The sequence below is a fragment of the Mesoplodon mirus genome (assembly GCF_964341445.2).
Source record: "Mesoplodon mirus genome assembly, chromosome: 7".
In the NCBI taxonomy this organism is placed as follows: domain Eukaryota; kingdom Metazoa; phylum Chordata; class Mammalia; order Artiodactyla; family Ziphiidae; genus Mesoplodon; species Mesoplodon mirus.
The window spans coordinates 81,556,570-81,569,538 of NC_138983.1; the positions used below are offsets into that span (position 1 = coordinate 81,556,570).

General features: G+C 44.9%; 2 protein-coding genes across 2 annotated transcripts in view; one reads left to right on the top strand and one right to left on the bottom strand.

Annotated features, from left to right (window-relative positions):
* Positions 1-12,969, bottom strand: part of LOC309808830 (forkhead-associated domain-containing protein 1-like) — a gene marked incomplete at both ends in the record, with an annotated part of 1,104,685 nt that overhangs the window by 661,692 nt on the left and 430,024 nt on the right. The gene's annotated exons all lie outside the window — the stretch shown is intronic.
* LOC309808005 (forkhead-associated domain-containing protein 1-like) overlaps positions 452-12,969 on the top strand; it is a gene marked incomplete at both ends in the record, with an annotated part of 100,270 nt that continues 87,752 nt past the window's right edge. Inside the window, one exon of the mRNA XM_082628014.1 lies at positions 452-544. Within this exon, the coding sequence (XP_082484140.1) occupies positions 452-544 (93 nt within the window). The remainder of the gene's footprint in view (positions 545-12,969) is intronic.

The window sequence follows — 12,969 nt, forward strand, 5'->3', positions numbered from 1 at the left end:
CATAGAGAGAGAATAAGTAACTCACCCAGAGTCACAGAGCTAGTAAGTGGTGGGTTAGTAACACTGAGTACTTGATTCTGTCAGATAACTAACCCCAAACTAAGCTTAATGGGAGGTGGAGAGCGGTTATCAGTGGAATTCAGATTTGTTTGGGTTTTTTTTTTTTGCTATTGCTTGTTTGTGCTCTGAGTTACATAAAGGATGTCCTCTTGTGATCAGAAGCAAGCTCATCTATGCCGGCTATCACTGTTAAAAGGACAGTCTTAAAAATGTGCGGAATTATCATTGTGATCATTGTTAAATTCAGCTATCCATTCCTACCTCTGCTACCTTCTCCTGTGGACATTATGGTGTATTCCATTCATTCTAAATACGACATGGAATAATTAGAGGACTGTATTTTTCTAACAAAATTCTTTTCTGAAAACTTTTTATAGGGAAAGCAGAGAATATGAAAGCCTATCTAAAGAGTGCAGAAGGCTATTTTGTCCTGAATAAAAGCACTACGATTGGAAGGCATGAAAATTCAGACCTTGTTTTAGAGGTAAGACCTCTTCCTAGCCAGTCCCCGACCCTCCCTACCCCTCACACCACCAAAAGTCCTTACTGTTCTGTGGACTCCAGTCTCTTGTAAAGCACAGCCTCTGGCTAACAGTCCCAGCCTTCCTCGGTGTGCCACCAATAACCAATCCCCGCATGTGCTGGGTCGCCCTGGCACATGTGGTGAGAATGAGCACAGTGCAAAGTGCGATGGGCCCTGTGTCCTTTGCTGACTGTGTGTGCAGTGTCCCACCCTGATGGCGCGGTTTGGAAGGTGGGCGTAGAGCTGATGCTTGACCTTCACCTGCTCTGCATCTGGCAGCCACGGCCACCTGAAGTGCCCAGCTTGAGCCATGGCCTCTCGCCCTTTCCAGAGCTTCTGGAGACTCTGGGCCCCTCAGAGCCCTCCCCCGTCCCCGTACCTCCAAGTAGTAAATTAGGGTAAGTCCTGGGCATGGCCTCAGCGCTCTCTCACTTCATTTCATTCCATTCTCTGAATTAGCTGTGGCTTGGTCCACAGTCCCAGCTCATTGACAGCCAAGGAAGTTGGAAGAAATTGTAAGTAAGGAATTATAAAAACAGTGGCTTTGAGCCTTTTAAAATTTTGAAAGGGATTAAAATATTGAAGCAGAAAGAGAAATGCAATGGAATCCCTTTAGGACTGTGAAAGGCAGACCTCTCTCAGACTTCCCTCAACAGATTTTTTTAAACTTTATTTTGAAATAATTATAGATGCACAAATAGTAGAGAGAATGGCACGAAGCATGTGTGGAGTCCTGTGCCATTTTACCACGTGTGGATTTGGGTGTGGCCCTCAGGATATAGGAGTATTCCATTATCAGAGATGTCCCTTGTGATGCTCCTTTTATAGTCACAATTCCTCCTCCCACCATCGTCCCCACGCTCCGAAAACCACTAATGTGTTCTCCGTCTCTATAATTTTCATCATTTATGTATGACCTTTGTGATTGAATTTTTTTTTTTTTTTTTACTCAGTGTAATACCCCTGACATCCATTTAGGTTATTAGCTTGTTCTTTTATTGCTGAGTTATAGTCCACGGTATGGACGTATCACCTATGTTTAACCATTCACTTTTTGAAGGACATTTTGATTCCATTTGGGGCTATTACAAATAAATGTACTATAAACATTTGTGTACAGGTTTTTGTGTGAACATAAGTTTTTATTTCTCTGTGATAAATGCTCAGGAGTATGATTGCATGGATTAACATATATGTTAATATATATTTGGTTTGTAAAGAAACTGCCAGGCTTATCCAGCGTGGCTGTACCATTTTTCATTTCCACCAGCAATGTGTGAGATACATCCTCACCAGCAATTAGCCTAAACACTGTTTTTCATTTTAGCTGTTTTAGTAAGTGTGTAGTGGTATCTCATCATAGTCTTAACTTGCATTTCCCAAATCGATAGTGATGTTAAATGTCTTTTCATGTACGTGTTTGCCTTCTGCATATCCTCTTCAGTGAAATATCTCTTCTTATCTTTTAAGTATTTCTAATCAAATTGTTTGGTTTTTTACCATTGAGTTTTGAGAATTCATTATGTATTTTAGATATGAGTCCCTTGTCAGATAGATGGTTTGCAAATATTTTCTCCCATCCGTAGCTTGTCTTTTCATTCTCTTAGCAGAATATTTCACAGAGCAAAAGCTTTAACTTTTGATGAAGTCCAGGTAGTTATTTTTTTCTTTTATAGATCATGCTTTTAGCGTCATGTCTAAGAACATGCCACCAGGTCCCTGACCCTGAGGATTTTCTCTTATGCTTTCTTCTAAGTGTTTTATAGTTTTATGTTTAAATCTATGAACCATTTTGGGTTCACTGTCGTTTATGATGTGAGATTTAGGTCAAAGTTCATTTTTCTTGCATGTGGATATTTAGTTGTTCCAGAACCATTTGTTGAACAGACTATCCTTTCTCCATTGAATTGCTTTTGCAAGTTTGTCAAAAATAATCTGGCCATACTTTCTATGGGGGCTACTTCTTAGTTCCCTATTATGTTTCATGGATCTACTTGTCATAATGGATCTACCATTATGAGATAGCCTTGATTACTGTCGCTATGTAAGTCTTAAATCAGGTAGAGTGATTCCTCCCACTTTTCTTTAAAAAATTTTTTTAAAGAAAAAAAATTTTTAATTTTTAATTCTAGTTCCTTTGCCTTTCTGTTTACATTTTAGTGTAAGCCTGTCTGTATATACAAAATATCATGCTGTAATTTTGATTGGAATTGTGTTTAATCGTATATATCAATGTGAGAATAATTGATATACTCCTACATTGTCTTCCAATTCATGAACATGGTATATTTCTCCATTTATTCAGTGTCTATCATGAGTGTTTTGTAGTTTTCAGCATACAAGTCCTGTACATGTTTTGTTAGATTTACACTTAAGTATGTCTCTCTTTTTTTTTTTTGAGTGACTGTAAATGGTATTATATTTTTAATTTTGGTGTCCACATGTTAATTGACAGTATATAGAAATACAGTTGATTTTTGTATGCTTCTTGGTAACTTTCAACCTTAACTGCACTTTCTTATATAAGGGCTTTTGTAGATTTCTTGGGATTTTATACATAAACAATCATGTCATCTGCAAATAAGAACAATTTTATTTCTCCTTTCAGAAAAGGAGATGTGAATGCCTTGAATCTTCTTTTCCTTGCTTTATTTCCCTGGTTAAGACTTCCAGGACTCTGCTGAACAAGAGCAGTGTATAAATCCTTATATTCGCTTGTTCCTGACCTTAGGGGAAAGCAGTCAGTCTTTCACCATTAAGTACGAGGTTAGCTGTAGGGTATTTATACATGTTCTTAGGAAGTGAGAAATTTCCCCCTTTATTCCTAGTTTTCTGAGAATGTTTAATGTAAACGCAACAGATTTAAAGATAACTCCATGAACCTCCCCGTGAGATTCTCCTCCATGATATGGTCTCCCTTCAAGGACACAGAACATCTGTGCAGTGTGCAAAGTGGGAGGAAAAAGAAGAAGAAGAAGAACTGTAGTTTCTTCTTTATCCTAACAAGGCATAGATTTGGGGTAGTTTTATTTCCTGTCTGGCTAAAGTAGAGACAGAGATCTCTGTTTTGAACCTGACTATGACATTAGAAAACTGTAGTAATTTTTAAAAGCACAGGCTTTGGAGATAGACAGACCTGGGTTTGAATCTCATTAGGCTACTTTGTGGCTGAGTGACTTCAACCAAATTACTTAATCACTCTGAGCTCCTTTTCCCTGTCTGTAAACCTCTTACCTCACAGGGTTATTCTGAGGATTAAGTGAGAAATGCATATAAAGAGCCTGGCATGTGGTGCTCAGTGAATGTCACAATGATCATTATTATGGTCTCCTAAAACAGAGACTGAGAAGAATCCTCAGAGGTGCACAGGGTTGAGATGAGGATCCACTGACATTAATAAGCCATTTGGAAAAGGGAACCAATGAGGACAGTTATTAACTAGACAGAAATTGAGTTGCATTCATTGTATAGAAATAATTGACTGCTTACTGCTCCTCGGACTTAGCTTAAGAAATACGTCACTGGGCTTCCCTGGTGGCACAGTGGTTGAGAGTCCGCCTGCTGATGCAGGGAATACGGATTCGTGCCCCGGTCCAGGAAGATCCCACATGTCGTGGAGCGGCTGGGCCCGTGAGCCATGGCCACTGAGCCTGCGCGTCCAGAGCCTGAGATCCGCAACGGGAGAGGCCCGCGTACCGCAAAAAAAAAAAAAAATTCAGGGATTTATATTAGTAAAAAGTCATCCTTGCAATTACCCAGAGGTTACATCTAGCAAATAAAAAATGATTGTTTGTTTTATTTGCCTGGATCAATCCTAAAGAATAGGCAGTCATGCTTCTAAAGATTTCTACTCATCAGCAAGGCTGACATGTTGTTTTGACTATTGGTATCGTAGTATTTTGACATCATTTACTCTTTCCGATAATGGAAGGTAGTTACATGCTTCTTGTTTTTAAAAATTGGGAGAAAGGAAAATATAAGGAAGAAAATAAAAGTCACTTGTAATCATTTGGCTCAGGGAAAAATCAATATTGATATTTGCAGGGTTTTACCCTCCAGACTTTTTTCTATATCCTGTAAGGAGTTTGGTTCCCTAAGGCAATAGGAAGCCTGTTTATAGCCAGGCTAGTGAGAAGTGTTTATAGTCAACAGTGATAACTGTTGCTATCACTCATTCATTGCACAGTATTTACCCAGAGCCTCAGCACCGAGCCAAGTCTAGGGGTACAGCGATGTCAGAACTGGACATGGTCCCTGCCATCAGGAAGCTGCCAGGAGAGAGAGAAATAAGTCAAATGATCCCACAAAGTGTGGCTAATTCCATTCCAACATTGGGGCTGGAAAGGAAAGGAATATGGGAGACAAGGAGGACTTAACTAGACAAAAGGAGAAGGGAATGGCATGTGCAAAGGCCCTGGGGTGGAAGAGCATATTGTGAACCCAAGGGACTGAGAGAAAACCAGGGCGTCCAGAAGTCAGAGTGGGAAGGAGGAGGTCTAAGGGACAAGTCGGCCTCCTTCATGTCACCATAAGGGTTTTGATCTTTATCTGAAAAGCAGTGGGAAGAAGGCTTGAAGGATTGTAAACAAGGGGGAGACCTGCCAGTGAACATCCCGGCTGCTGTGTGCAGACGAGCCATCAGGAGCTCTATTCACAATCTCCCCTCTCCCATTTTACACGGATCAAAAGCCTCAGCCTTGCTCATTTCACAGCTAAACCTTGCAAGTTATAATTTATATGATTTGATGTGCCTTGTAAACTGTATTTTTTTAGAGTTGGATATGGCTGTTATTTAAACTCTGCTGAGAAAGGGACTCAGTTCTTCCAGAATGAAGAAACACCAAAGCCAGTGGTTGTTGGATTTTCCGTATGTTTAAGAGTGGTTGTTCAACATGAACTCCTAGGCATTCTGACCCAGTGGGTTTGGGGTAAGGCCCAGGAATCTTCACATTTATATGCTCCCCAGGTTCAGGTCGGGGGAATGGAGTCCCCTGGAGTTGGTTCCAGGACCACACTTTGAGAACCCCACCATCAGTGCTCCCTCCCTCGCCCTTCTTGATCAGCAGAGCTCCTGCTTGTGTGTGTGTGTATGTGTGTGTGTGTGTATTATTTCAATAAACTTTGTTTTGAGGAAAAGAGAAGCAAAGGTTAAACAATGAAGGGCTGACTGACCCTACCCCCTCCCCAGGGACTCCCCCAGTCCCACCCTAGGGAGGTTCCAGGATCCCTAGAAGACTGAGCTCTAGGACAGCCCAAGTCAGCGCAGGGCTGCAGCTACGAGGGTGGAGATGGAGGGGAAAAAGAAAGAACAGACATGACAGGGGGCTGAAATGCTGGTGTCCACACCTCCACCTTCGGTGGTCAGTGTCCTGCCAGCCGGCTCCTTTCTCATGGGTGGAGCCATCTCTCCAGCCTGTGTCAGCCCTTCTCGCGTGGGATCTGAGTGTCATGAAGCCAGACTGATCTCACACACACACACCAGATCCTATCCAGCCGGATGACTCTCGTCCCTTTTCCTGGCCCCTGCCAGTTCTGGGCTGCCTCTCAGGAAAGAACCAGAGCCTACACCATAATCTTGTTTATTATTATTAAACAAGGCTGCTGGGATTGTCCTATTATTTGCATCATTTCACGGATGTGCAGGTATGTCTGCTCTGTCAAAGGACACACACAGCTGTAACTCTGATGGGCATGGCCAAATTTCCCACCAGAGGTTTCCAGATGTGGTGTCCTGCCAGAAGTGGACGCCCGTCTGCCACTCATTCCCCAGCCTTCGGTGCTGACCCCCCATTGGATCTTCACTGATCTACGGGGTGAAGTATGGTACCTGTGTCATTTTAATTCACATTTCTCTTATTCTAAGCGAACACCTACATTTTGAGACATAAGGTGACAGGTGGACTCTCTGTGGGGAAATCCACGGAATGAAACAGGCCTGGGAGGGTGCACTTGCTGGCTCCCCATCTGCATCGCGCTTGTCCTCCCGCCTTGGTTGTGCTCCCGTACCCCCCCTCACCCCCTCCTCACCCCTGGCTTCTCCCCAAGTGCTCCTCGCTCTGGGGGTTCACCTGTTTGGTCTCGCCAGTCCTCAGGGAATGTTTTGACCCTGTTTGGGAACTGGCGGCTGATTTCATTGCTCAGTTCCCACCACAGCAATTGATGGGTGTAGTTTCTCACCGGCAGATGGAGGGCTTCCAAGAGGAAACGTTCAGAGGAAAGGGCTAGATCGTGGTCTCATTTTTCTCATTTTTTTATTGTGGTAAGATATGCATAACATAAAATTTACCATCTTAACCACTTTTACTAAGTGTGCAGTTCAGTGACATTAAATGTATTCACACTGTTGTGCAGCCGTCACCCCAATTATTATCCAGAACTCTTTGAATCTTGCAGAACTGAAACTGCACCCATGAAAGAACAACTCCCCATGCCCCCCCGGCCCAGCCCCTGGCAACCACCGTTCTGCTTTCTGTCTCTATGACCTTGACTACTCTGGGTATCTCATATGAGTAGAATCATACCAGTATTTGTCTTTTCGTGACTGGCTTCTTTCACTGAGTATAATTTCCATGTTCATCCATGCTGTAGCATGTGTCCAAATTTCCTTCCTTTTTTAAGGCTGAATAATATTCCATTGTGTGGATTCACCACATTTTGTTTATTCATTCATCTACCAATGGACACTTGGGTTGTTTCCACCTTTTGGCTGTTGCAAACAATGCTATGAACATGGGTGTATAAATATCTCTTCAAGCCACTGCTTTCAGTTCTTTGGGATATATACCCAAAAGTAGACTTGCTGGATCATATGATAATTTTACTTTTAATTGTTTGAGGAACCGCCATGCTGTTTTCCATAGTGGCTGCACCAAGTTACATTCTCACAACAGGGCACAAGGGTTCCACTTGCCCTGCGTCCTCACCAACGCTTGTTATTTCCATTTTTTTTTTTTTTTTTTGCAGTACGCGGGCCTCTCACTGTTGTGGCCTCTCCCGTTGCGGAGCACAGGCTCCGGACGCGCAGGCTCAGCGGCCATGGCTCACGGGCCCAGCCGCTCCGCGGCATGTGGGATCCTCCCAGACGGGGGCACGAACCCGTGTCCCCTGCATCGGCAGGCAGACTCCCAACCACTGCACCACCAGGGAAGCCCTTCCCTTTTTTTTTTTTTTATAGTAGGCATTCTGATGGATGTGAGATGAAAGAAATTTTCGATCATAATCTTTTGAATAGCATACATAATACAAATAGCTACAGCATACATTTATGGACTACTTACTGTATCTCACATGGCTTTATACATCATCTATGTATGTTCTGTATATATATTTACAGAATTATATCCTCAAAACAAATCCTGTGAAGGTGAGAACTACTATTATCATTATTATCCTCATTTGATGACATGGACATGGGACTCAGAAAGGTTAAGGAACTGGCCCAAATCACACAGCTAGACGGGGGAGGTGAGGCTGAGTTTCAGACTGAGCTGACTCAAGCTTCTAAAAACAGAAGCTTCACTTTTTGAGTGTAAATTTAGCTTTGGGAACATCTAATATCTAAATTGGAAATTCTCAGTTAACTGAGATAACAAGATAATTGAGTAAGCTAGGGAAATTCCACCCTGTGGAATCCAGAATGGGGGTTGTCAGTGAAATGTGAGATCAATGTTCTCCTGATCCTCATTCATGCAACAGACTGAGGTGGCGCCATCTAGGGGGCGATTTGGGTAAAGAGGAAACGTTGACCTGGTGCTTTCCCAGGAAGAGGAGCATTGGGGCTGTTAAGTGGGGGCCCAGCAAGAAACACCACTTATCTCTCCAATCCAGCCAGAGTAAGTTCTCTGCTTATAAGGACTGGTGGAGTTCAATTAGTCCCACCTGGATAACCCAGGATAGTCTCCCACTTTTTAAAAAATTTTTAAAAAGTTTTTGGCTGGGTTTGGTCTTCGTTGCTGAGCACAGGCTTTCTCTAGTTGCAGCGAGCGAAGGCTACTGTTTGTTTTGGTGCACGGGCTTCTCATTGCAGTGGCTTCTCTTGTTGCGGAGGACGGGCTCTAGGCGCGCAGACTCAGTAGTTGTGGCACGTGGGCTCAGTAGCTGTGGCTCGTGGGCTCTGGAGTGTAGGCTTGGTAGTTGTGGCACATGGGCTTCGTTGCTCCATGGCATGTGGGATCTTCCCGGACCAGGGCTTGAACCCGTGTCCCCTGCATTGGCAGGCAGATTCTTAACCACTGAGCCACCAGGGAAGTCCCTAGTCTCCCTCTTTTAAGAGCACTGATTAGTAACCTTGACATTGGCACAGTCCCTTTGGCCACGTCATGGAGCATATTCCCAGGTTCTGGGGATCAGGGCATGGGCATCTTTGGGAGACCATTCTGCCCACCACATTAATACTACCACCTGACTGGACCATTGCTTTGGGACTGGTCTGAGAGCTTTCTGGAAGAATCAGTAGGATCAATGCCACAGGCCATGGAGAAAGATGGCTGGATGAGCTGGAAGGTGATAATACCGTTACCAAGAGGGCAGGAAGCAGGACTGGTTGAGTGAGCACCTCAACATCCCGGAAGCGGCCAGGCAGTTTGGGGCCTGGAGATGAACCAGGGGTTGGAAATACACACCTGCGAATCGAGGGGGTGGTACAGTGGCCCCAGCCCATGGACAGAGTGCAGAGGAAATGGACATCTGAGGGGAGAGGAACCCGGCGTGGAGACCTGGAAGCAGTCAGAGAGGTGAGGGAGCCAGAGAGCTGTTGCCAGGCTGAGGGTATTCATCACAGAGACAGCTTGCTTTGTGCCAGGTACTGTTCTTGGCACTTTCGAGTGTATTAACTCATTTCATCCTTAGGAGGTTACTGTTGTTTGCCCCACTTTACAGATGAGGGCGTTGAGGCACAGATAGGCTGAGTATCCTGCCTGAGGTCACAGAGGGAGGCTGGGGCACTGGGCACCACGCTCGGGCAGTCTGATTTCAGGACCAGCCTCTCCTGAGGCCTTGCCGGTCCACAGGGCTCTCCCGGGGAGACCGGGGAGGAAGGATCCAGCTGACGGGGAAGCAGAGAAGCTTCTTCTTTCCTTCCAATCCCAGACTCGTCGTCTCACCAGCGCCTGGCCGTTTCCTCATATCCTTATTCTTTTGAAAACCCCATTTTTTTTTTTACTATCTCTGCACTACATCCCTTTCTGGAGGCAGTGGGGGGATGGGGCTGGGGGATGGGATAGCCTAGAACCAAAAGGTTAAAAGAAATAGATAAAACACACACACACACACACACACACACACACGAGTTAATTTTAAAAATGTTATCCCACTCCTTTGAACATTTCACCAAGCAGTACCTTTTGTCAATCCTATGAAGCCCAGCTTATCAAACTCATTTTTGCTGCTCAGGGAGCAACCAAAGAGAAGCAAAGAACCATGCCCCAGGCTGCACAGCTGGAAGGTAGCAGAGGTGGGACTTGAACTCAAGGCTTTCTAACTCCAGAGCCCATCCTCTTGCTCATAACAGAGAACATTTCCCATTTGCCCTATGTTCTCTTCTAAGTGCTTTTGTATGTATTATATCATTTATAGGTCACCAGTAACTTATAAGATGGTCCTTTTGTTACCTTACAGATGAGGAAGCTGAGGTATCACTTGCCCAACGTCACCCTGCTAGGAAGTAGGAGAGCTGGACTCGAGCCCAGTCTAATAACCACCACGTTGCCCTGCTCCCCCAACCCCTGAACCACCAGGCCATGTGCCTCTCTCTGACAACTGTGTCACATGTCACAGGGAGGCCGAGAGCCCGAGGAGGCCCCCGAGGGCAATGGCAGTGGGTTGAGGACCCAGCGGGAGAGGAACCTCTTGAAGCCATTTGACAATAAAGGAAAAGAAGGGGGAAGGGGCGGCATTTCCAGGCCGAGGGGGTGGTGAGCACGTTCACAGGTTAGACGGAAGTTACACTGTCAAGGTGAGGATGCAGAAGAGGAGATGGTTGAGGAGAGGGACCAGACCAGGGTGGGATGAAGGCAGGACCACCCAGAGGCCCTTGGCAGCTAAGAGAAGCCTTGAAGGTCCCATCTAAGAGCTTCTCCATGCCTGGGAAGTCCAGGTCCTGGCAGGGAGCTGAAGGCACATTCACAGGGGTGTGGAGTGATGGAGGGGAGTTTCCTGAAGGGACTCCATAGGGAGTGGGCAGGGCTCAGAGAAACCTCAAAGGATAGTGCAGGGCCCAGAGCTAGTATGAGTGAGGACTGTTCCCACCCCCAGAGCTGAGGGGTGAGGGGCAGGGGCATTTCCTGGGACCCGGAGACCCCGAGGGCTGGGTAGAGTCCTCTGAGGGAAGCTGTGTGGTCCCAGAGAATGGAAGCCAGGGGAGTAAGTACCCCAAGCTCTCTCCTCCCTGCTCTGATCTCTAACCCCCCATTGGCCAAACCCAACAAGAAACCAGAGACAAGGAGCCCATCAGCCCATGGATGTAGCTGCACAGGTGGGCCTGCTGGGCAGAGGGCACCGTGTAAAGGGATGGAGGAGGGTCGGGAGAAGCAGACGGAGAATGCCGGCAGGTGCAGGAGGTGAAGACCTAGGAGGCTGTTGTCAAAGTAGAATGAAAAGCCTGAGAGCAGGGACCTGCTGTCTGGGGTGCCCAAAGGGCACTGGGCCAGCCTCAGGACAGAAGTGTGAGGGTGGCAGGAGGGTTTGGGGGCCGGGATGGACTTGAAGGAGCTGGTGAGCTTGAGCAGGGCCCAGGGTGGGTGAGCATAGGGCATTACCCATAGGGAGCAAACAGGGAGCAAAGGCTACGTGACTCAAGGAGAGGACGAGACAGAGGATAAGGAAGGCCGGGAGTGGGAGGTTATGGTCTGAGATGGGGCTTCCCAGTGCCAGGTGATGCAAGGTTGAAACCTAGCTCCAAAGGACGGTTCCAGGTACACGTCGAACCTCAGCGACAATGTCAGCGAACCTCAGGGCAACGTCATAACTAAGTCAGCTTCCCGAGGAGGCTTCCTTAAAGCACAGGGGTCATCAGAGCAGATGGTCATTGTTAATAGAAGTTTAAACGTCTCAATATTTTATGGACTCACTATATACTTTTTAAAGACATTTTCAATGCAGGAGCCTTAAAAAATGCACTTGTTTTGTATATTAGGTCCTGCCTGTCTCCTCTCTCATTATTAAATCACTCTCTACTCTGAAAATCACAGGGTACAAATCAAAGGTACAAGTTTTGGAATTAGACTTGGGTTCAAACCCTGACATTGCCCTGGGCCAGCATCCTGATGTTGAGTGAGTCCCTTCATCTTAGCCATTTTTTAAATCGTGGTAAAATACCTATAAAGTTTACCGTCTTAACCACTTTTAAGTGTACAGATCAGTAGTTGTAAGTTATTCACATTGTTGTGCAACCAGCCTCAGAATTTTTCATCTTGCAAAACTGAAACTGTACCCATTAAACAACAATTCCCCGTTTCCCCTTCCCCAGCTCCTGGCAACCCCCGTTCTATTTTGTTTCTATGAGCTTGACTACTTTATGTACCTCACATAGTGGAATCATACAAAATTTGCCTTTTTGTGACACTTACTTCACATAATGTCCTCACGGTTCATCCATGTTGTAGCATGTGTCAGAATTCCCTTCCTCCTACACTGAATAATATTCCACTGTATGGATGGACCACATTTTGCTTATCCAATCATCAGTCAGTGGGCATTTGGGTGGCTTCCACCTTTTGGCAATTGTGAATAATGCTACTATAAACATGAGTGTACAAATATCTCTTTAAGTTCCTGCTTTCAATTCTTTGGGGTATATACCCAGAAGTGGACTTGCTGGATCATATGATAATTTTATTCTAAATTGTTTGAGAAGCCGCTCTACTGTTTTCCATATCAGCTGCACCATTTTACATTCTCAGCGGTGCATAAGTGTTCCCCTACTCTACATCCTTGCCAACACTTGTTATTTTCTGTTGCTGTTTGTTTGTTTTTGATAGTAGCCATCCTAATGGGTATGAGGTGGTATCTCACTGTGGTTTTGATTTGAATTTCCCTAATGACTAGTAATGTTGAGCATCTTTTTATATGCTTGTTGGACATTTATATATCTTCTTTGGAGAAATGTCTATTCCAGTTCTTTGCCCATATTTGATCAAGTTATTTGGGGGTTCTTTTTTGTTGTTGTTGTTGAGTTATAGTTCTCTATATATTCTTCATATTAACCCTTTTTCAGATTTGTGATTTACAACTATTTTCTCCCATTCTCTAGATGGCCTTTCACCCTGTTTATTGTGTCCTTTGATTCACAGAAGTTTTAATTTTTGATATCGTTGAATTTATCTATTTTTACTTTTGCTGCCTATGCTTTTGGTATCATATCCAAAAATGCATTGCCAAATCCAATGTCA